Source organism: Cetorhinus maximus, chromosome 2 (assembly GCF_964194155.1).
Source record: "Cetorhinus maximus chromosome 2, sCetMax3.hap1.1, whole genome shotgun sequence".
Classification (NCBI taxonomy): Eukaryota; Metazoa; Chordata; class Chondrichthyes; order Lamniformes; family Cetorhinidae; genus Cetorhinus; species Cetorhinus maximus.
The window spans coordinates 3,288,866-3,312,567 of record NC_135880.1 but is presented as its reverse complement, the minus strand read 5'-3'; the positions used below and the strand labels follow the sequence as shown (position 1 = coordinate 3,312,567).

General features: G+C 44.0%; 1 protein-coding gene across 2 annotated transcripts in view; it reads left to right on the top strand.

Annotated features, from left to right (window-relative positions):
* Positions 1-23,702, top strand: part of LOC144691754 (growth hormone receptor-like) — a 199,780-nt gene that overhangs the window by 156,061 nt on the left and 20,017 nt on the right. For both annotated transcript variants that reach the window (XM_078560196.1, XM_078560186.1), the window contains exons 8-9: positions 10,537-10,706; positions 23,090-23,283. In XM_078560196.1, the coding sequence (XP_078416322.1) occupies positions 10,537-10,706; positions 23,090-23,283 (364 nt within the window). The remainder of the gene's footprint in view (positions 1-10,536; positions 10,707-23,089; positions 23,284-23,702) is intronic.

The following is a 23,702-nucleotide window of genomic DNA, read 5'->3' as shown; positions in this document are numbered from 1 at the left end:
GTGAGTCTAACATCAGTGGTAAGGAAACTTTTGGAAAAAATTCTGAGGCACAGAATGAATCTCCATTTGGAGAGGAAAGGATTAATCAAGGATACTCAGCATGGCTTTGTCAGGGGGAGATAACGTCTAACAAATTTGATTGAATTATCCGAGGAGGTAACTAAGGGCAGAATTTTTCTGTCGGCGATTTGGGGGCGGGGCCCACTCGCCAACGGGAAAATGAGGCGGGATGATGTTGGCAGGAACCCCCGACATCATCCCGGTCCATTTAAATATTGAGGAAGTCGGGAAGACAGCGAAATCAGCTGTCCCACCGCCAACCTGTCAATGGCCAATTAAGGCCATTGACATGATAATTAAGCTTGTTAAATGCACTGCCCATCCAACCTTAAGGCTGGCGGGCAGGCCAGGAGCCCCAGCGGGCTTCTGATAATACATGAAACCTCATCCACTGGTGGGATGAGGTTTCATGTCCATTTTTAAAAACTTCAATAAAGTTTATGTGCTTCTTATTAAGATGTCCCATCTCGTGTGACATTGTCACATGAGGGGGACATGTTAATAATTTTAATATTTTTCTATTTTTAAAGGTTTTTATACTGTCAGTAATCTCCCTGAGACAGCACTTAGTCTCAGGGAGATGTGCGCTCCTTCGCACGCATGCACAAAAGAACGCACTTTGACAGATGGGGAATCCCTCCCCCCCTGCACAGGAAGCGCATAGTACTTCCTGTTGGGCAGGCCTTAATTGGCCCGCCCACTTAAAATGGCGGCGGGGCTCGCTTTGGCGGTGGAGTTCGGCTGCCCGCCCACCCATCAAGGTAAAAATTCTGGCCTAAGAGTGTAGATTAGGTTAGTGCAGTTGATGTAGTCTACATGGACTTCAGTAAGGTTTTTGACAAGGTCTCGCATGGGAGAATGGTCCAGAAGGTAAGAGCCCATGGGATACAGGGCAATTTGGCAAATTGGATCCAAAATTGGCTTAGTGGCAGGAGTCAGAGGGTGATGGTCGAAGATTGTTTTTGCGACTGGAAGGCTGTATCCAGTGGCATATCGCAGGGTTCGGTGCTGGGTCCCTTGCTGTTTATAGTGTACATTAATGATCTAGACATGAATGTAGAAGGCATGATCAGTAATTTTGCAGATGATTTGAAAATTGGTGGTGTGGTAAATAGTGAGGAGGAAAGCCTTACACTACAGGATGATATAGATGGGCTCGTAAGATGGGCAGAACAGTGGCAAATGGAATTTAATCCTGAAAAGTGTGAGGCATTTTGGGAGGAATAACAAGGCAAGGGAGTATACGATGAATGGTAGGACTCTAGGAAGTACAGAGGATCAGAGCGGCCTTGGTTTACATGCCCATAGATCCCTGAAGGCAGCAGCACAGGTAATAAGGTGGTTAAAAAGACATATGGGATACTTGCCTTTATTAGTCGAGGCATTGAATACAAGAGCAGGGAGGTTATGATGGAGCTGTATAAAGCATTAGATAGGCCACAGCTGGAGTACTGTGTGCAGTTCTGGTTGCCACACTATAGGAAGTATATGATTGCACTGGAGAGGGTGCAGAGGAGATTCACCAGGACGCTGCCTGGGCTGGAGCGTTTCAGCTATGAAGAGAGACTAGATAGGCTAGGGTTGTTTTCCTTTGAGCAGAGAAGGCTGAGGGGGGACCTGTTAGAGGTATACAAAATTATGAGGGGCATAGATAGGGTAGATAGGAAGAAACTTTTCCCCTTAGTGGAGGGGTCAATAGCCAGGGGGCATAGATTTAAGATAAGGGGCAGGAGGTTTAGCGGGGATTTGAGGAATTTTTTTTTTAAACCCAGAGGACGGGGTGGGGGGGGGTATCTGGAATTCACTGCCTGAAAGGAAGGTAGAGACATGAAATAATTTTTTAAAAGCACTACTTATGCCTCTCATCATTTTATCCACCTCAATTAAATCTTTCCTCAGTCTCCTTTGTTCCAAAGAAAACAACCAATCTTTCCTCAGAGCTAAACTTCTCCATTCCTGGCAGCATGTTCATAAATCTCCTCTATACCCTCTCTGGTACAATCACATCCTTCCTGTAATCTGGTGACCAGAACTGTACACAGTACTCTGTCTGCAGTCTAATTAGCACTTTATACAGTTTCAGCATAACCTCCCTGCTCTTATACTCCTTGCTTCAGCCAATAAAGAATTCCATATGCTTTCTTAACCATCTTATCTATCTATCCTGCTATCTCAGGGATTCTGCCCCTCTGTTCCTCTACACTTCTCAGTATCCTACCATTTATTATGTGTTCCTTTTTTGTCCTCCCCAAATGCATTACCTTACACTTCTCCGATTGAATTCCATTTGTCACTTTTCTGCCCATTTGGCCAGTCCGATGATATCTTCCTCCAGCCTTCTCCCTCAATATTAACCACGCGGCCAATTCTCGTATCATCTGCAAACTTCTTTGTCATGCCTATTTAAGTCTAAGTCACTGATATATATCACAAACAGCAAGGGACCCAGTACTGAGCCCTGTGGAACCTCACTAGAAACAGCTTTCTAGTCAAAAAACACCCATCAACCATTACCCTTTGTTCCTGCCAATTAATCAATTGTGAATCCAATTTAGCTTAGATCTTATGAGCTTTTAATTTTCTGACCAATCTGCTACATGGGACTTGATCAAAAGCCTTGCTAAAATCCATGTAGACCATATCAAACAAGCTATCCTCATCAACCCTCTTTGTTACCTCATCAAACTCCCAAGTGCCTTTAGACTTCCATTTGCTGAATTACTTCAGTAGCTCAGTTACTCACTCACCATCCACTCTCTGTATCTACATCTTCAGTAAAGCTCTTACTCTCTCTCACCATGGTCATTAATCCTGGTGTCAATTCCAATTTCAATACTTAACTCAAAGGAGCAGAGATACGAATGTATCCAGCACTTGTTTAGCTGCCCATTGTTTGATCTGGCTGGGCCACAAAAAACATTATCAGGCTTTGCCAAAAATGTCTTCTGCTCCAGGATCATACTAAAATGGAAAGATAACTCTCTGCTTCTTTTCCACTCTATCAACCTTTTCCTTAACTACCTCTCCCCCAACCCTAAACCTTCATTTTCAACAACAAATGCGAGGAACTTATGGACTTCACTAAGATCGAGACCATCTGTTCAGCTGCCTCTACTGCTTGTCCTGCATCCTGCCCACCAGTGCGGTCCTGGCGCTGACCCCTCAACCCACATTTTTCATTAGTTTTTCTCCTATTTCCTCTTATTTCTGTGAAAGATCTACTTGCACACGAAATCCAACTTCTGTTCTCTTGACCCCGTTCTCACTAAACTGTTGACCATAAATGGATTATCCTGTCACTTTGATGGATGAGTCTCAGCAAGTAAAATAAAAGACCAATTTATAGTCTGGATCGATGTGTCTCATGACGCCATGTCTCAATTTGCTTAACTGATTGCAAATACCACATATGAAGTCAGTGTTGGAGAGATGGACGGAGGCATTGGCTTTGTGCCGCGCTCACTGGTCCTGAAGGTACTTGACTCTGTTCTCCTCAAATATTGAAATTGCATGATGACACAGACATTTTAATTTGGGTCTCTCCAAGGTTGTTTTTTCACCCACGTGTTGGGATACAGCCTTTAGTTGCTTTTTGTGATGCCTGCATGTTGCCCAAGTCTTGCACTCATAAAGAAATGATATAAGAACCGCTGCCTGGTAGACTTTGACCTTTATTCTGAGACAAACTCCATGCTCTTTCCAAAGTCTGCGAATGAGCCAGCAAAACAGAGGGCTTGTTTTTGCCAGACAATGATTGATTTTGTCATCCAGTGTTTGTTATTGAAGAAGATACACCCAAGATAGCAAAACTTCTGTACTGAACATAGGAGTGTGATGTTGATAGTGACTGTGGGGTCTTGGAGTATATGGCCAGGGCGGGTTGATATAAGAGCTCTATCTGCTGACCGCCCAACTTCTTTTCCTGCTCCCTATGCTAGCTGATAAAAAAAACCCTTGACCAATCTTCCCTCTAATTTTTTCTGTGTTCTCACAGCCTTTTCATTTCATTATGCTGTACCTTTAAATTTTTTTTCACAGCTGCGCATGTGAATTATCTTAAGCAGGACGACTTGTGAACGATCTTCGCAGTACCTTCTGGGTTCCTGCGCATCTGCGCATGTGCACACCCTAGAGGAACATTGGCCTTGACCCCACTCATTTTGGAATAAACTGCCCCACCTCCCACCTCATTTTACTCTCAAGCCCTTGAATACGTTGTCACTTCCCAAACCTGTGCTTCTCTTTTCTAGAACTCAATGAATCTCTCCCCAGCAGGATTCCACCTTGTCACAGTATTTAAACAACTCTAATCAAAGTAACAAATGACATCCTCTGTGATTGTGACTGTGATGAATGTCCCTCTTTGTCCTTCTCAATGTCTTCGTAGCCTTTAACATAGCACATTGTCCTCCAGTTAAGGGAAGGACGTATGAGGAGAGATTAACAACCTTGTGTCTTTTTTCTTGTATCTTTTCTCTCCTGAAAAGTGAAGACTGAAAGAAGACACGATAGACATGTTTAAAACTACGAAAGGCTTGGTTATATAGTGCACTCTTACTGCATCGAAAGAGGCCATTTGGCCTATCATGACTGTGCTGGTTCCGTGAAGGAGCTAGCCAGTTAGTGCCACTGCAGATCCGCTGGCAGGAGCCTGAGAAATTCTACCCTATGTTTCCATATCCTCACCATACCAAGTCCTGTTCCCTCGGCGTCCCTGGGCTCAACCAACATTGGTTCCCAGTCATTCAAACCCCTCCAATTTGATTATCTTATGTGTTCAAATGTATCATCCCCATCTTATCTCTGTAATCTTCTCCAGCCCTACAACCCTCCAACACTTGTGCTATTCCATCCATCTCTGGTCTCTCATCCATATCCACTCCATTTGCACATCAATGGTGGCCGTGAATTGAGCTACCTCGCCAATCCTTTCCCTTCCTCCACTCTCTCTCCATTTTTAAGATTCTTCTTACAACTCAGGCCTTTAAGCAAAAATATCTCCTGCTGTGGCTCGGTGTTAACTTTTGTCCGAAAATGCTCCTGTGAAGAACTTTTGCTAATTTTTCTACATTAAAGGTGCTATTGTAAAGTCAAGTTATTATTGCTTTGAATAGACTGACTTGGTGAAATGCTTCTTAAAAATGAACATATCCTACCAATCCTTTATGTTTAAGGACATTGAAATGTTCCCGCAGCAGCAGAGAAATTAAGAATAATATGCATTACAAACCTGAGAAGCTGCTCTTCAGATAAAATGTTGCTTTTTTTTTCTCAAAGTGAGTAATAAATTAATTAAGTGGAAATTTTCCGTGTACATGGCTACCCATGAGAAAGACTGACCCAGGGGAAAAGAGACAGCAGGTGCAATGGGCTGATAGAAAGAGAGAGAAAAAACTATAGACAGATAGAAAAAAGACAGATTCTCTCCATTACAAGAAAATATTTTGCTAACAAGTGATGTACTAGTTCTTTTATAGTTTTGTTTTCAACTTTGAGAAACAACTAATGAACCAAGTCTGATCAGTTGACATTACCATGGTCCCCATCACTTCACTCCTCTCCGGCTCCCAAATCGAGCCGTCTTCTCCTTGGATGACAGTTTATTTCTTATCTGGTGATTGGCACCTTCATTCACTGCCTCCTTTCTGTTTTATAAAATCAAATTCTTAGTCACAGGAATAATCTGTGATCCTTAATATTGCCATCTGATTACCACTTGTGCCATTCTGCCTTTGTAGCTATGACTAGTAGCAAAAATGTACAACTATACGTAATTGTTCTAAATGCTGTGCGGTCTAGGTGAACAAAACAGATAACCCAATAAACGGTGATTTAATCACTACCACAGATTATAGGTAATAGATGGTACTATTAAGGGATGAAGAACAATTTGAGTTAGAGTGACCTTTCTAATCAAGACCTGGGGCCTTTACCAAATAAGGTAAAATTTCTTTTCTGAGTCAACAGCTTTGAATTACTTGTTGATGCAAGTAAACATCTCTCATAGAATCACAGAATTGTTATGGTGTAGAAGGAGGCCATTCAGCCCATCATGTCTGCACCGGCTCTCTGAGCATTTTAACTTAGTGCCAATCTCCTGCCTTTTCCTCGTACCCCTGCACATTATTTCTATTTAGATAATCATCCAATGCCCTCTTGAATGCCTCAATTGAGCCTGCCTCCACCACACTTCCAGGCAGTGCATTCCAAACCCTAACTACTCGCTGTGTGAAAAAGCTTTTTCTCACGTCGCATTTGCTTCTTTTGCAAAACACTTTAAAACTATGCCCTCTGGTTCTCGATCTGTTTACAAGCGGGAACAGTTTCTCCCCATCTACTCTGTCCAGGCCCCTCATGATTTTGAAAACTTCTATCAAGTCTCCTCTAAGCCTTCTCCTCTCCAAGGAGAACTGTCCCAACTTCTCCAATCTTTCCTCATAACTAAAGTGTCTCATCCCTGGGACCATTCTTGTAAACCTCTTCTGCACTCTCTCCAATACGTTCACATCCTTCCTTAATGTGGTGCCCAGAACTGTAACACTACTCAAGCTGAGGTCTAACCAGTGTCTTATATAAGTTCATCATAACCTCCCTGCTCTGGTACTCTATGCCCCTATTAATGAAGCACAGAATATTGTATGCTTTAGAAACAGCTTTCTCTACCTGTCCTGCCACCTTTACTAATTTATGTGCATATACAACCAGGTCTCTCTGCTCCTGCACACCCTTTAGAATAGTATCCTTTATTTTATACTGTCTCTCCATGTTCTTTGTACCAAAACGTATCACCTCACACTTCTCCACATTGAACTTCATCTGCCACCTATCTGCCCGCCCCACCAATGTGTCAATGTTCTTTTGAAGTTCTACACTGTCCTTCTCACAGTTTACAATTCTCCCAAGTTTTGTGTCATCCACAAACTTGAAATTGTCCCCTACACACCAAGACCTAGATCATTTACATATATCAGGAGGAGCAAGGGTCCCAAGACCGACCCCTGGGGAACTCCACTACAAACCTTCTTCCAGCCCGAAAAATACCGATTAACCATTACTCTCTGTTTCCTATGCCTCAGTCAATTTTGTATCCATGCCCCTTTTATTCCATGACCTATAACTTTCCTTACAAGTCTGTCGTGTGGCACTGTATCAAACGCCTTTTGGAAGTCCATATACACCACATCAATGGCCTTGCCCTCATCAACCATCTCTGTTACCTCTTCAAAAAACTCCAGCAAGTTAGTTAGACATGATTTTCCTTTAACAAATCCATGCTGACTCTTCTGAATCAATCCAAATTTTTCCATGTGACTACTACTTCTATCCCAAATAATTGTTTCTAGAAGTTTCCCCACAACCGAAGTTAAACTGACTGGTCTGTATTGCATGGCAGATCTTTACAACCTTTTTTGAACAAGGGCATAATGTTTGCAATTCTCCAGTCCTCCGGCACCTCCCCCGAATCCAAGAAACATTGAAAGATTATTGCCAGTGCCTCTGCAATTTCCATTCTCACTTCCTTCAACATTCTCAGATGCACCTCATCCAGTTTTAGTGCCTTATCAACTTTAAGTACCGACAGTTTATCCAATACCTCCTCGTTATCAATTTTAAACACTTCTAGTGACTGAGTTTCCTCCTCTGTCACCATTGGCTGGGCAACATCTGCCTCGTAGGTAAAGACAGATCCAAAATATTCATTTAACACCTCAGCCATGCCTCTTGCCTCGATGTGAAAATCCCCTTTTTGGTCCCTAATCGAACCTACTCCTCCTTTTGCCACCCTTTTACTATTGATGTGCTTATAGGATACTTTGGGATTTCCTTTTATGTTAGCTGTCAGTCTTTTTTTATAATCTCTCTTTGCTTCCTGAATTTGCTTTTTCACATCCCTTCTGAATGTTCTATATTCAGCTTAGTTCTCAGTTTTATTTGCTACCAGACACCTGTCATAAGCACTTTTTGTTCTTTGACTTAATGTCAATCTCCTTTGTCATCCAGGGAGCTCTGGATTTGTTTGTCCTACCCTTCCCTTTCGAGGGAACATACCTGGACTGTGCCCAAACCATCTCCCCTTTGAAGGTTGCCCATTGTTCAGCTACTGTTTTTCCTGCCAACCTTTGGTACCAGTCTATCCGGCCCAGCTCCATTCTTGCCCCATTGAAGTCCACTCTCTGCCAGTTGATTATTCTTACTCTGGATTGACTGATATCTTTTTCTACCATAATCCTAAACCTTATGATACAATGATCACTGTACCCTAACTGTTCCCCTACTGTCTCTTGATCTACTTGGCCCACCTCATTCCCAAGAACCAGGTCTAGCAGTGCCTCCTTTCTTTTTGGACTGGATCTCTAAGTGGACAATTATTCAGAAAGACTGGAAGGACAATTGACAGTGTCAATGAGAACATTGAAGAGAAGGCTGTCTCTGAGAGTCCATTCCTGGGGCACAAAGAGCCTTATTGTGCACTGGACCCATTATTTAACTTGGGAGTGTTTGATGGGACAGTGTAAAGGGAACGTTACTCTCTATCTAACCTGTTCTGTGCCTGACCCATGTTAGTCAGGCAGTGTACAGGACATTGAATATGACAAAGACTTTACTTTTTTTTATTTTCTTGGATGTGGGCTTCACTGGCTAGGTCAGCAGTAACTGCCCATCCCTAATTGCCCTTGAGAAGGTGGTGGTGAGCTGCCTTCTTGAACTACTGAAGTTCATGTGGTGTAGGTACACCCACAGTGGTGTTAGGAAGATAGTTCCAGGATTTTGACCCAGCAACAGTGAAGGAACGGCGATATATTTCCAAGTCAGAATGGTGAGTGACTTGGAGGGGAACTTCCAGGTGGTGGTGTTCCCATCTATCTGCTGCCACTGACCTTCTAGATGGTAGTGGTTGTGGGTTTGGAAGGTGCTGTTGAAATAGATTTGGTGCATTGTTGCAGTGCATCTTGCAGATGATACACACTGCTGCTACTGTGCGTCGGTGGTGGAGGGAGTGAATGTTTGAGGTGGTGGGCGGGGTGTCAATCAGTGGATTGCTTTGTCCTGGATGGAGTCAAGCTTCTTCAGTGTTGCTTGAGCTGCACTCATCCAGGCAAGTGGGGAGTATTCCATCAGATTCCTGACCTTGTGTCTTGTAGATGGTGGACAGGTTTTGGGGAGTAAGGAGGTTGAGTTATTTGCCTCAGGATTCCCAGCCTCTGACCTGCTCTTGTAGCCACAGTATTTATATGGCTAGTCCAGTTCAGTTTCCGGTCAATGATAACTCCCAGGATGTTGATAGTGGGGGATTCAGCGATGGTAATGCCAATGAATATCAAGGGGCGATGGTTAGATTCTCTCTTGTTGGACATTACCTGGCACTTATATTGCATGAGCGTTACTTGCCACTTGCCAGCCCAAGCCTGGATATTGCCCAGGTCTGCTGGATTTGGACATGGACTGCTTCAGTATCTGAGGAGTTGTGAATAGTGCTGAACATCGTGTAGTCATCAGTGAACATCCCCACTTCTGACCTTATGATGGAACGAAGGTCATTGATGAAGCAGCTGACGATGGTTGGGTCTAGGACACTACCCTGAGGAACTCCTGTAGTGATACTCTGGGACTCAGATGTTTGAGCTCCAGTGCTCACTACATCTTCATTTGAGCTAGGTATGACTTGAACCTGCAGAGAGACTTCCCCCTGTTTCCTATTGATTCCAGTTCTGTCAGGGCTCCTTGATGCCACACTTAGTCAAAAGCTGCCTTGATGTCAAGAGCAGTCACTCTCACCTCACCTCTTGAGTTGAGCTCTTTTGTTCATGTTTGGACCAAGGCTGTAATGAGGCAGGAGCTGAGCGGCCCTGGTGGAACCCAAACTGAGCGTTAGTGAGCAGGTTATTGCTGAGTAAGTGCTGCTTGATAGCACTGTCGACGACACCTTCTATCACTTTGCTGATGATTGAGAGTAGACTGATCGGGCGGTAATTGGCCGGGTGGGATTTGTCCTGCTTTTTGTGTACAGGACACACCTAGGAAATTTTCCACATTTCTGGGGAGTTGCCTGTGTTGTAGCTGCACTGGAACAGCTTGGCTAGAGTATAGATGGGGCAAATCCAAAATATTGATTCAAAGTAAGACAACCCTGACAACCAGTGAATCCAGCGACAACCCCTAAAAAAATTAGAATTACATAGAAGGAAGATTTAAATGTTGAGTCTGACATACAGGAGCAAACACCAGCAGTTTTAGTTTGATTGGCATTTTATACAGAGAGCCGAGGTTTGGTGCTGGCTGACTGCTATACTGAAACCGATGTTCTTTGCATTAATAATTCTCTCTGTTAAAGTACTGATCTCGTATTGAAAGCAGTCTCTAAGAAAATACAGTCAATGATCAGTCCAGACCCACATTGAACTTGATTAATGCGAGGTTGTGTAATGTTTTGCACTCCTGCTTATCAGAGACACTAACAAATTAATGTTCCTTCAGGAATGATGCTGACTGGAAGGAATGTCCCAAATACATGCACAACGAAAACTCCTGCTACTTCAACCAAACCTACACCTCCATCTGGATTTCATACTGTGTGCAGCTGAAATCTGACTTTCAGGATCAGAACATCACTTTCGATAAACGCTGTTTCTCCATCGATAACATCGGTAAAAACAAAACAGTTACTTCTTGTTCTTTGAGAGAGTAGTGATGGAACAGGTTGGAATTATTACATCAGCAGAGTTTGAACACAGAACACAAACATCTTCAGAAATGGGAGAAAGTTATTGGGCCCTTTGTCAGAGATCAACCTCATTTACAAACCTTCTCAGTGTCTCCCTCAATCCTTTCTCCCTCCAGAAACAAGACAAACTATCTCTTGAACCCATTGACATTGTTCACTTCAATGTCATTTACTCCTTGTTATTTATTTCACAATTTCATTGCCCTTGGGTGAACAGGTTCCCTTTGACTTCTCTTATTGTTCCTAACTTAATTTTTAATTTCATGTCCCTAGAATTTGTACCCTTCACCACATTGAACAATTTGAATTGAACAACCTCAACAAGATAAAAGGACTGGGATTATGATTTATTCTCTAACTCTGAACAATTCTTTATGTTTGTCCAAGACAGATTCATTCCTCTGGTTTCTCAGGACCCATTAAATTAAATGTAGAACTCTCAGTGTCAGCTACAAATGTCATGTCGGTGTGTCCTGTGGATGTGGCCTCTGTTGCTGTGTTACGGAAGAATCTGTCCCAAAGTTCGGGAAAGATGGTGTAAATGTCCAATGTTTTCTCTTGTTTGTTTTGTCTCTTCACGCACACTTTTCTCAATTTGGGGAAGCGTTGGAACCTGTTTGAGTCACATCATGAATGCCATTTTCGCCTATGTTTATTGTAAAATACCACACCTTTAAACAAGACATTAATCCCTACGAGATGAAGTGGGAACACTCAAATGCACAATATCTGGTTTTCTGGCATTACAACAACAACAATTATGTTTGTATAGAACCTTTATCAGAATTGAATGCCCCAAGGTGCTTCACAGGAGCATTATAAAACAAAATATGACACTGAGCTACAAAAGGAGATGTTAGGTCAGATGACCAAAAGCTTGGTGAAAGAGGTATATTCAGGGATGAAGGCGAGGCATGTGGAGAGGTGTAGGAAGGGAATTCCAGAGCCTGGGGCCTAGACAGCTGAAGGCACAACCTCCAAAGGTGGAGCGATTAAAATTGGGGATGCTGAAGAGGCCAGAATTAGATGAGCGTAGATAACTCGGAGTGTTTTGGGCCTGGAGGAGATTACAGAGACAGGAGGGTCAGGGCCATGGAGGGATTTGAAAACAAGAATGAAAATTTTGAAATCAAGGTGTTGCTTGACTTGTCAGTGAGTGTGGCGATAGGGGAGCGGGACTTGGTGAGGGTTAAGCACAGGCAGCAGAATTTTGATGACCTCAAGTTTATGGGTGATAGAATGTGGGAGAGCAGCCAGTAGTGCATTGGAATGGTCGAGTGTAGAGGTAATGACAACATGGATGAGGGTGAGCTGAGACAGGAGCGACATTAAGAAAGTTGAAACTGGCAGTCTTAGTGATGGCATGAATGTGTGGTCGGGTGCTCAGCTCAGAGTCAAATATTGTGGACAGACTGGTTTGACCTCAGTCTGTTGTTGGGGAGACGGGTGGAATCAGTAGCTACGGAACGGAGTTTGGAGTGAGGTCTGAAAATAATGTCTTCAGTCTTTCCAATATTTAATTGGAGGAAATTTCTGCTCATCCAGTACTGGATGTCAGATAAGCAACAATTTAGCAACAATGGAGGCATCGAGAGAGGCGGTGGTGAGGTAGAGCTGGGTGTTGTCAGTGTATGTGTGAAAATTAATGCTGTGCTTTCGGATGATGTCGCCGAGGGGCAGCGCGAAATAGGAAGGGCCAAGGGTAGATTCTGGGGGTACACCAGAGGTAATGGTGCAGGAACAGGAAGAGAAGCCATTACAAGTGATTCTCTTGCTATGATAAGAACAAAGAAAAGTACAGCACAGGAACAGGCCCTTCGGCCCTCCATGCCTGCGCCGATCATATTGCCCGTCAACTAAAACATTTTGCACTTCTGGGGTCCGTATCCCTCTATTCCCATCCTAAAAGTAGATAAGGTAGATAAGAATGGAACTTGGTGAGAGTAGTCCAGCTCAGCTGGACGACAGTGCAGAGACGTTGGAGGAGGATGGTGTGGTCAGCCATGTCAAAGGCTGCAGACAGGTCGAGAAGGATGAGGAGGGAATGTTTACTTTAGCCACAGGCACAAAGGATGTCATTTGGGACGTTGTAAAGAGCTGTTTCAGTCCTGAGGTAGGGTCAGAACCCTGATTGGAGGATTCAAACATGGAGTTCCAAGGAAGAGGGAATGGATTTGGAGGTGATAGCATGTTCAAGGACTTTGGAGAGAGAAGTGAGCTCCAAGATGGGGGTGGTAGTTTGCAAGGATGGTGGGGTCATGGTTTGGTTTTTTGAGGAGAGGGGTGATAACAGCAGATTTAGAGAGAGTACAACACTTGAAAGGAGGGAACTGTTTACAATCTCGATTAACCTGGAAACCAGGAAGGGAAGTTGCGTGGGCAGCAGTTTAGTGGTAATAGGATTGAGACATGGACAAGATGAGCTCAGAGAGGACGTGAGCGGAGATAAGAGAGAGAGAGAAAAAGTAGAAAAAGATGCAAGATCAGGGAAAGGGCAGGGGGAGCTTTAGAGAAGGTTTTGCCCAGTGGGCTACTGGAAGGGAGGGATAAGAGCCTAAGAAATAAGCGAAAGAGAAGACCATACAGCACATCGAGCCCACAGGCCATTAAGTATCATTGTGGGCCTATCTTGGACCCCAACTCCACTCTTCCAGCTGTTCCCCATATCCTTTGATTCCCTAATGTGGCAGAGGCAGCTGATCGGATGGTTTCAATCTTACTGACAAAGAAGTCCATGAGCTCCTCACACTTACTGTTGGAGATGTGAGTGAAAGAGAAGGAGGTAGGGATGGGATGTGGAAAGGGGTGTGGGTGGCGAGTTATACAGGGAAGTGATTGGAGATGGCCTTAGATTGATATGATGGGGCTAGCAAGACAACATGAGATGGCAAAGTCAAGGAGGTAGCTGCGAATATGGGTTGGAGTGTTTACATGGAGGGAAAAATTTGGGGAGGATAAGAGGCTAGTGAACTCAGAGGAGAGAGTGTGTGATAAGTTGAGTTAGAGGTTGAAATCACCAAGGATGTGAAGTGGCTTTGTGCGGAGGCTGAGAAAGAAAGATAGTGAAAGTATCTCGGCAAGAAATTTTTTATCCTATGTGGGACTGTTGTGGAGAATGATGACTTTAAAATGAGAGGTGAGGGAGTGGAACAAGGTAAGATGATCAAAGGAGAAGAAAGTGCCAGAGGAGTAGAGGATTAGGCCAAGGTGCGATTTGGTGATAGAGAGACCCCTTCACATCGTCGGTCTTGACGGGGCAAGTGGTGGAAAGTATAGCTGGGTAGGGTGGCTTCATGTCAAAGGAGCCTTGGTGAATTCCTGCAGTGCATCTTGTAGATGGTAACACTGCTGCTACTGTGCGTTGGTGGTAGAGGGAGTGAATGTTTGTGGATATGGTGCCAATCAAGCGGGCTGATTTGTGTCAAGCTTCTTGAGTGTTGTTGGAGCTGCACTCATGCAGGCAAGTGGAGAGTATTCCATCACACTCCTGACTTGTGCCTTGTAGATGGTGGACAGGCTTTGGAAGTCAGGAGGTGAGTTACTCACTGCAGGATTCTTAGCCTCTGACTTGCTCTTGTAGCCACAGTATTTGTATGGCTAGTCCAGTTCAGCTTCTGGTCAATGGCTACCTCAGGATGTTGATAGTGGGGGGAACACCACTGTCTACCATCACCCAGTTTGAAAAACAACCAACCATTACTCGCTGTTTTATCGCCGTTGACCAAGTTGACACTGACCGTTCTATTCCATGAATCTCAATTTGTTAACTGGTCATTTATGTGGAACTTTGTTAAAACCTGCATAAGCAACATCCACTGCATTTCCATCATCAGCCTTCTCTGTTACTTCATTAAAAAATTCAATTAGATTGGACAAGCCTGGATGCTTTATATCAGGAGGCAGTCACACCCCTTAGCATAGGGTCTTCTGATTTGGCTAGTGGCCAGGGACAGGAAGGTGTAACTGTGAGTGAGGCAGGTAAGAGGACCCAGAGGGCAGGAATGCAGGAGTGTGAACCACTGCAATTGTCCAACAGGTTAGAGGTTTTTTCAGCTTGTTTGGATGAGAGTGGGGGCTGCAGAGTGGATGAACAAGCTGACCACAGCACCATGGTGCAGGAAACTATTCAAGTGGTGGGGGGAGCAAAAAGTAATGTAGCGGTAGTAGGGCATAATATAGTGAGGATGGTTGACACTGTTCTCTACAGCAAAGAGCGAGAGTCCAGACGGCTGTGTTGTCTGCCCGGTGCCAGGGTTTGGGGCATTTCTTCAGGGCCAGGATTTTGCCCTTGTTGGGTTCGGTGGGGTAAGTGGGAGCGGCCGCGAAAGCGACCATCATCCGTGATTGGGCCCCGACCACCAATTAAGGCCTACCCAGCGTGAAATGTGTGCTGCAGTGCTCAATGCTGCCTTGGTCCGGGCAGGAGGAGAATGAGCACACGCAATGAAAGCTGCCTGAGGCACAGAGCTGCCTCACGAAGCTGAGGATTTAACAAATGAAAAATAAAGAATTTTAAAATGTTAAAAAAAAATGTCCCCTCAAGTGACTCTGTCACATGAGCAGGGAAATGTTATGAATGAAATGTTAACATTTTTATGTAATTTTTAATAGCTGTTGGAAACCTCATTCGCACATGGATGAAGCTTCCTAAAATATCCAAAGGCCGCTTGGCCTTTTCGCCTGCCCGTCAACTGTAAGGTTGGACGGGCAGTAAAAAATTTAATTCAATTGGTGCTTTAATGGCCTTAATAGGCGTGTTAATGGTCGGCGGGCACGTTGCCAACTCCCGCGTGCTCCTGCCAACTAAAATATCGCACGAGAGTGCAACGACGTTGCAATGCTCGCCCAACGTCATCGCGCGTCATTTTACGCTCATTTGGGTCGGGAATGCGCCTGGCCGATGAACAGAAAATTCTGTCCCAGGGCTGGAGAGGAAGTTGCAGTGGGAAGGTGAGAATCCAGTTGTATCCATGTGGGCACTAATGACATAGACAGGATGAGGAAGGAGGTTCTGCATAGTTAGTATGACGAGCTAGGCACCAAATTAAGAAGCAGAGCCTCAAAGGTGATAATATATGGATTATTACCTGAGCCACATGCAAATTGGCAGAGGGCAAATAAGATTAGAGAAATTAATGTGTGGCTCAAAGACTGGTTTGAGAGAAGTAGGTTCCAGTTTGTGGGACACTGACAACAATACTGGGGAAAGCGGGATCTGTACCAATCGGACAGACATCACCTGAACTGTGCTAGGGACTGGTGTTCTAGCAAGCTGCATCACTGGGGAAGTAGAGAGGGTTTTAAACTAAATAGTGCAGGCAAGGGATCAACTTTGGGAAGATGCGATAAACCAAAGAGTAGAGAAAAGGCAAGAGAGAAAGGTACTAATGTGAGCAATGATAAACAGACCATGAGAGGAAGGGACAAAGAGTACAGGTCTAAGAGTAAATCAGCAGATAAGGTTAGACATTACAAAAATAATAAAAGGAAAAAACTAAAGGCTCTGTATCTAAAAGCACATGGCATTCGAAACAAAACAGATGAACTAATAGTGCAAATAGAAATCAATAAGTACGATCTGATAGCCATTTTCTTTTATTCATTCATGGGCCAGTATTTATTGCCCATCCCCAGTTGCCCTTAAGAAGATCGTGCTGAGCTGTCTTCTTGAACTGCTGCAGTCCATGTGGTGTAAGTATACCCACAGTGCTGTTAGGAAGGGAGTTCCAGGATTTTGACCCAGCAACAGTGAAGGAACAGCAATATATTTCCAAGTCAGGATGGTGAGTGACTTGGAGGGGAACTTCCAGGTGGTGGCGTTCCCATCTATCTGCTGCCCTTGTCCTTCTAGATGGTAGTGGTCGTGGGTTTGGAAGGTGCTGTCTAAGGAGCCTTGGTGAATTCCTGCAGTGCATCTTGTAGATGGAATCCAACCATCTGACGTTCATTGATATACAATGGCATTACCATCACTGAATCCCCCACTATCAACATTCCGGGGGTTATCATTGACCAGAAGCTGAACTGGGCTAGCCATATAAATACTGTGACTACAAGAGCAGGTTAGAGGCTAGGAATTATGCGACGAGTAACTCATCTCCTGACTCCCCAAAGCCTGTCCACCATCTACAAGGCACAAGTCAGGAGTGTGATGGAATACTCCCCACTTGCCTGGATGAGTGCAGCTCCAACAACACTCAAGAAGCTGGACACCGTCCAGGAAAAAGCAGCCCGCTTGATTGGCACCACATCCACAAACATTCACTCCCTCCACCACCGACGCACAGTAGACTGTCCTTGATGTCAAGGGCAGTCACTCTCACCTCACCTCAGTTACAATTTAGGGGCCTGCATATCGCTCTCACAAGTGACTTCTTCGCCTATATCATTTCTCATCTCAACTCAAACCACTTCTTTATCCTGGTTTCCTGAACTTAGGTCATCACTCTCTATTGTGCTAATACCATCATTAATTAACAGAGCCACCCCACCACCTTTTCATAGCCTCCTGTCCTTCCTATCATATACCCTTCAATAGTCAGGTCCCAATCTATGTTACCCTGCAGCCTCATCTCTGGTTGGAGTCATACCTAGCACAAAGGAAGATTGTTGTGGTTGTTGGAGGTCAGTAATCTCAGCTCTAGGACATCACTGCAGGAGTTCCTCAGGATAGTGTCCGAGGCCCAACCATCTTCAGCTGCTTCATCAATGACCTTCCTTCCATCATAAGGTCAGAAGTGGGGATGTTCGCTGATGATTACACAATGTTCAGCACCATTCGCGACTCCTGAGATACTGAAGCAGTCCATATCTAAATGCAGCAAGACCTGGACAATATCCAGGCTTGGGCTGACAAGTGGCTTGCCTAGATGAGTGCAGCTCCAACAACACTGAAGAAGCTTGACCCATCGAGGACAAAGCAGCCATTGGCACCCTTCCACAAACATTCACTCCCTCCACCACCAGTGGCAGCATTGTGTACCATCTACAAGATGCATTGTAGGAATTCACCAAGGCTCCTTAGACAGCACCTTCCAAACCCACCACCTGGAAGTTCCCCTCCAAGACACTCACCATCCTGACTTGGAAATATATCGCCGTTCCTTCACTGTGGCTGGGTCAAAATCCTGGAACTCCCTTCTGAACAGCAATGTGGGTGTACCTACACCACAGGGACTGCAGCGGTTCAAGAAGGCAGCTGACCACCAGCTTTTCAAGGGCATTTAGGGATGGGCATTAAACGCTGGCCCAGCCAGCGAAGCCCACATCCCGTAAATTAATAAAGCAAAAACTTCACAGTAGGACAGAGTATGAAGGGAGAGATCATGTACCTTTTCAGAAAGGTACAGCGATAATCACGGTGGGGGGGGGGGAGGGGGGCGTGGTTTAATCTACATATGGACTGGAGAAATCAGAAAGGCAAAGATAGCATTAATGGGGAGTTCATAGAATGTTTTCGGGATAGTTTGTTAGAACAGCACATCTGGAGCCAACCGAAGAGCAGCTGTCCCAGACCTGGTATTGAGCAATGAATTAATGGATTAATTGATAACCTCATAATGAAGGCACCCCTAGGTAGCAGTGATTATATTTTTGAAGTTTCCATTTAGTTTGAGGGAGAGCAGAGTGGGTCCAAGACATGAAACTCAAGCTTAAATAAGGGCAATTATGAGTGCATGTAAGCAGAGCTAGCTAAAGTGAACTGGCAAATGAGCCAGTTAGCTTAACATCTGTCAAAAGAAAATGTTAAAAGCTATTATTAAAGATGCTATAGCAGGGCACTTAGAAAAATTCAGGGTAATCAGGCAGAATCAGCATGGTTTTGTGAAAAGGAAATTATGTTTAATCAATTTATTGGAATTCTTTGAAGGAGACACGTGCTGTGCATAAAGGGGAACCAGGTGGATGTACTGTACTTAGATTTCCAGAAGGCATTTGATAAGGTGCCACATCAAAGGTTATAGCAGAAAATAAAAGCTCATGGTGTAGGGGGTAACATATTGGCATGGATAGAAAATGGATAGGGAGGAAAGTAAGTTGTGAGGAGGATGTAAGGAGGCTACAAGGGGACGTACGAACGTACAAAATATGAGCAGAAGTAGGCCATTTGGCTCCTCAAGTCTGCTCTGCCATTCCATAAGATCAGGGCTGATCTTCTTGTGTTTCGAGTTCCACATTCCCATCTACCCCTGATGACCTTTGATTCCCTTGTCTAACAAGAATCTAACTACCTCCGCCTTAAAAATATTCAATGACCCTGCCTCCACCACCTTCTGAGGCAGAGAGTTCCAAAGTCGCACAACCCTCAGAGAGAAAAAACTTCTCCTTATCTCTGTCCTAAAAGGGCGACCCCTAAGTTTAAAACAGTGCCCCCTAGTTCTGGACTCACTCACAAGAGGAAACATCCTTTCCACGTCCACCTTGTCAATATCGTTCAGCATCTTATATACTTCAAACAAGTCACTCCTCACTCTTCTAAACTCCAGTCCAATCTCTCTAACCTTTCCTCAAACGACAACCCGCTCATTCCAGGCATCAATCTAGTAAACCTCCTCTGAACCACCTCCAATGCATTTACATCCTTCCTTAAATAAGGAGACCAAAACTACACACAGTATTCGAGGTGCGGTCTCACTAATATTCTATATAACTGAAGCATAACATCTTTACTTTTATGTTCAATTCCTCTCGTAATAAAGGATAGAATTTCATTAGCCTTCTTAACTAGTTGCTGTACCTGCATACTGGCTTGTTGTAACTCATGCACTAGAGCACCTAGATCCTTCTACAGCTCGGAATTCTGCAGCTGTTCTCAGTTTAAGTAATACCCTGCTTATTTATTCTTCCTGCCAAAGTGAATAACTTCACATTTTCCCACATTATACCCCATCTGCCATATTTTTGCCCACTCACTCAACTTATCTATATCCCTCTGCAACCCCCTTATGTCTTCTTCACAACATACTTTCCTACCTATCATTGTGTCAACTGCAAAGTTAGCTATCATGCTTTCACTCCCCTCATTTAAGTCCTTGATATAAATTATAAAAAGTTGAGGCCCCAGCACAGACCCCTGCAGGACTCCACTCATCACACAATCATCATACACTCATCACATCCTATCAATCAGAAAAAGACCCATTGATGCATACTCTTTGTTTTCTGCCAGCCAGACAATCTTTTGTCCAGGCTAATAAGTTAGCCCCTACACCATGAACTTTTATTTTCTGCAATAACCTTTGATGTGGCTCCTTATCAAATACTTTCTGGAAATCCAAGTACAGCATGTCTACAGGCTCCCCTTTATCCATAGCGCATGTTACTCCTTCAAAGAACTCCAATAAATTGGTTAAACATGATTTCCCTTTCACAAAAGTTTGCTGACCCTTCTCAATTACTGTGAGTTTCTCTAAGTGCCCAGCTATAACCTCCTTATTGATCAATTCTAACACCTTCCCCATGTCAGACGTCAAGCTAACTGGCCTAAAGTTTCATGTTTACTGCCTCCCTTGAATAGAGGGATTATATTTGCTACTTTCCAGTCTGATGGAACCTTTCCAGAATCTAAGGAATTTTGGAAAATTAACACCAACACGTCTACTCCCTCATTACCCATCTCTTCTAAGACCTTAGTATGAAGTCCATCTGTCAGCCCGCAGCTCCATCAGTTTGCTCAGTACCACTGTCTTAGTGATTGTAATTTCACCAAATTCCCCTTTCCCTTCCACTTCCTCATTTACAGATATCACTGGAATGTTTTTTGTATCCTCTATTGTGAAGACAGAGGACATAGATGGGTTAAATAAGTGGGCAAAGATCTGGCAGATGGAGTATAATGTGGGCAAATGTGAAATTGTCCATTTTGGCAGGAAGAATAAAAAAAAAAGCATATTATCTAAATGGCGAGAGATGGCTGAGCTCTGAGGTTCAGAGGGATCAGGATGTCCTAGTGCATTAATCACAAAAGGATAGTATGCAGGTGCAGCAAGTAATTAGGAAAGCTAATAGAGTGTTATTGTTTAGTTCAAGGGTAATTGAATACAACAGTAGGGAGGTCATGCTTCAGTTGTATAGAGGAGGTGTCAGCTGTGGCTCAGTCCATAGCACCCTCGCCTTTGAATCAGAGGGTTGTGGGTTCATGTCCCACTCCTGGAAACCAAGAACTGTGATTGTACTCGAAAGAGTTGCAATCTGTGACTGTTGATAACTCGAAAGAATTTTTGAGGTGTCAGCTGTGGCTCAGTTCATAGCACCCTCGCCTTTGAATCAGAGGGTTGTGGGTTCATGTCCCACTCCCGGAAACCAAGAACTGTGATTGTACTCAAAAGAGTTGCAATCTGTGACTGTTGATAACTCGAAAGAGTTTCAGTTGTATAGAGGAGGTGTCAGCTGTGGCTCAGTCCATAGCACCCTCGCCTTTGAATCAGAAGGTTGTGGGTTCATGTCCCACTCCCGGAAACCAAGAACTGTGATTGTACTCGAAAGAGTTGCAATCTGTGACTGTTGATAACTCGAAAGAGTTTCAGCTGTATAGAGAACATCTTGCATACTGTGTACAGTATTGGTCTCCTTATTTAAGGAAGGAAGCAGTTCAGAGAAAGTTTACGAGATTAATACCAGGAATAGGCAGGTTATCTGATGAGGAGAGGTTGGACAGGCTAGGTTGTACCCACTGGAGTTTAGAAGAGTAAGAGGCAACTTGATTGAAACCTCCAAGATCCTGAGGGGTCTTGACATGGTAGATGTGGAAAGGATGTTTCCTCTTGTGGGAGAATCTAGAATTAGGGGTCACTGATTAAAAATAAGGAGTCGCTCATTTAAGACAGAGATGAGAAAGTTTTTCTCTCAGTGGGTCATGAGTCTTTGGAACTCTCTTCCTCAAATGGCAGTGAAAGTGGAGTCTGAATATTTTTAAGGCAGAGATAGATAGATTTTTGATAAGCAAAGGGGTGAAAGGTTATCGGGGAGGCGGGAACGTAGAGTTAAGGTTACAATCAGATCAACCATGATGTTATTGAATGGCGGAGTGGCTCAAGGGGCTGAGTGGCCGACTCCTGCTCCTAATCTGTATGCCATCCTTAATGTGTTTTTATTAATTATTTATTTCCTTTCTTTATATATTTTATTAACCTTGCCACCAGTTTCTGTACTATTTTAAAACTTAGGAATAGAATAGACATTAACTACTCACCAGATACTCACCAAACAGCTAGCTAGCTTTCCCTGTATTGGAGCAAGAACCAAATCCTACAGGGTGAAAAAGTTAGAGAAAGCAAAAGGAAAGGAACACCTCCTTCCCCAACTCTCCCGCTCACTAAATTCCCAGGCATGTACTCAATTCCAAGCTGCACATTTGCACTAAAAAACCCTCAATTTAGAGTAAACCGAACTGTAGCTGCAGAAACCAGATTCAACCAGTTAGCTGATTAACTACTCAGCTCACTCAGCAGAGTGTGTTTACCCTGCCTAAGGCTGGAAGAAAGAAAGAAAATTTGTCTACTTACACAGCACTTTCCAGTTACTGCTCGTTGCAGACAAGACTAGATTTTTCAAGAACAAGAGTAACACTTTAAACTGCCCCACTCACCAAACTCCCAGGTCTGGTCTCAGTTCCAAAGGTGCGCTCGATGGATTTGTTGATCAAGAATCCATCTAAATAAAAACAAAAAACTACTGCGGATGCTGGAAATCCAAAACAAAAACAGAATTACCTGGAAAAACTCAGCAGGTCTGGCAGCATCGGCGGAGAAGAAAAGAGTTGACATTTCGAGTCCTCATGACCCTTCAGCAGAACCTATCTAACTCAACCTTAAAAATATTCCATGACCCTGCCTTCAGTGCTCTCTGAGGAAGAGAGTTCCACAGAGTCTCAACCCTCTCAGAGAAAAAAAAATCCCTCATCTCTGTCTTAAATAGGAGACCCCTTATTTTTAAACTGTGTCCCCTAGTTCTAGTCTCTCCCACAAGGGGAAACATCCTTTCAGCATCCACCCTGCCAAGTCCCCTCAGGATAATGTGTGTTCCAATAATATCACCTGTAATTTTTCTAAACTCCAATGAATACAGGCCCAACCTGTCACTGGACGCTGTTGGTCTCGCTGTAACACTGGATGCTGCTAGCCTCGCTGTGTCACAGAATGTTGCGGGCCTCGCTGTGTCACTGGACGCTGTTGGTCTCGCTGTGTCACTGGACACTGCTGGTCTCGCTGTGTCATTGAACATTGCTGGCCTCACTGTGCCACTGGAAATGGCTGGCCTATCATAAACTGAATCCGTTTTTTCAATTTTTCTTGTTCCTCATCACAGTGAAACCTGATCCTCCGATAGCACTGAACTGGACGCTGCTGAATATCAGCCAATCAGGACTGCTCGCTGACATTCAGGTGTTCTGGGAGGCACCACCAACTGCTGATATCAGGAATGGATGGATATCTCTCAAGTATGAGATCCAATATAAAGCTAGCGAGAATAGCCACTGGGACTCGATACATTCAAACAAGGTCAGCAATTGTGTTTTTTCTTTGCAGCTCAGTGAAATTTCACTGCTTTGTAGAACTGAGTGAGTCCTGTGATAACGCACAAGAAGAAATACTTCAAAACAGTTGATGCATTTCAGCTGAAAAGTGTGCAGCATTTTTGTTGCGAGGGGTTTTGTTTGCCCTCAGCGACAAAAAGTTCCAGCTATAATCGATAGATATCTTGAGGGAGCTTTACTCTGTATCTAACCCTGTGCTGTACCTGTCCTGGGAGTGTTTGATGGGGACAGTGTAGAAGAAGTTTTACTCTGTATCTAACCCCGTGCTGTACCTGTCCTGGGAGTGTTTGATGGGGACAGTGTAGAGGGAGCTTTACTCTGTGTCTAACCCTGTGCTGTACCAGCCCTGGGAGTGTTTGATGGGGACAGTGTAGAGGGAGCTTT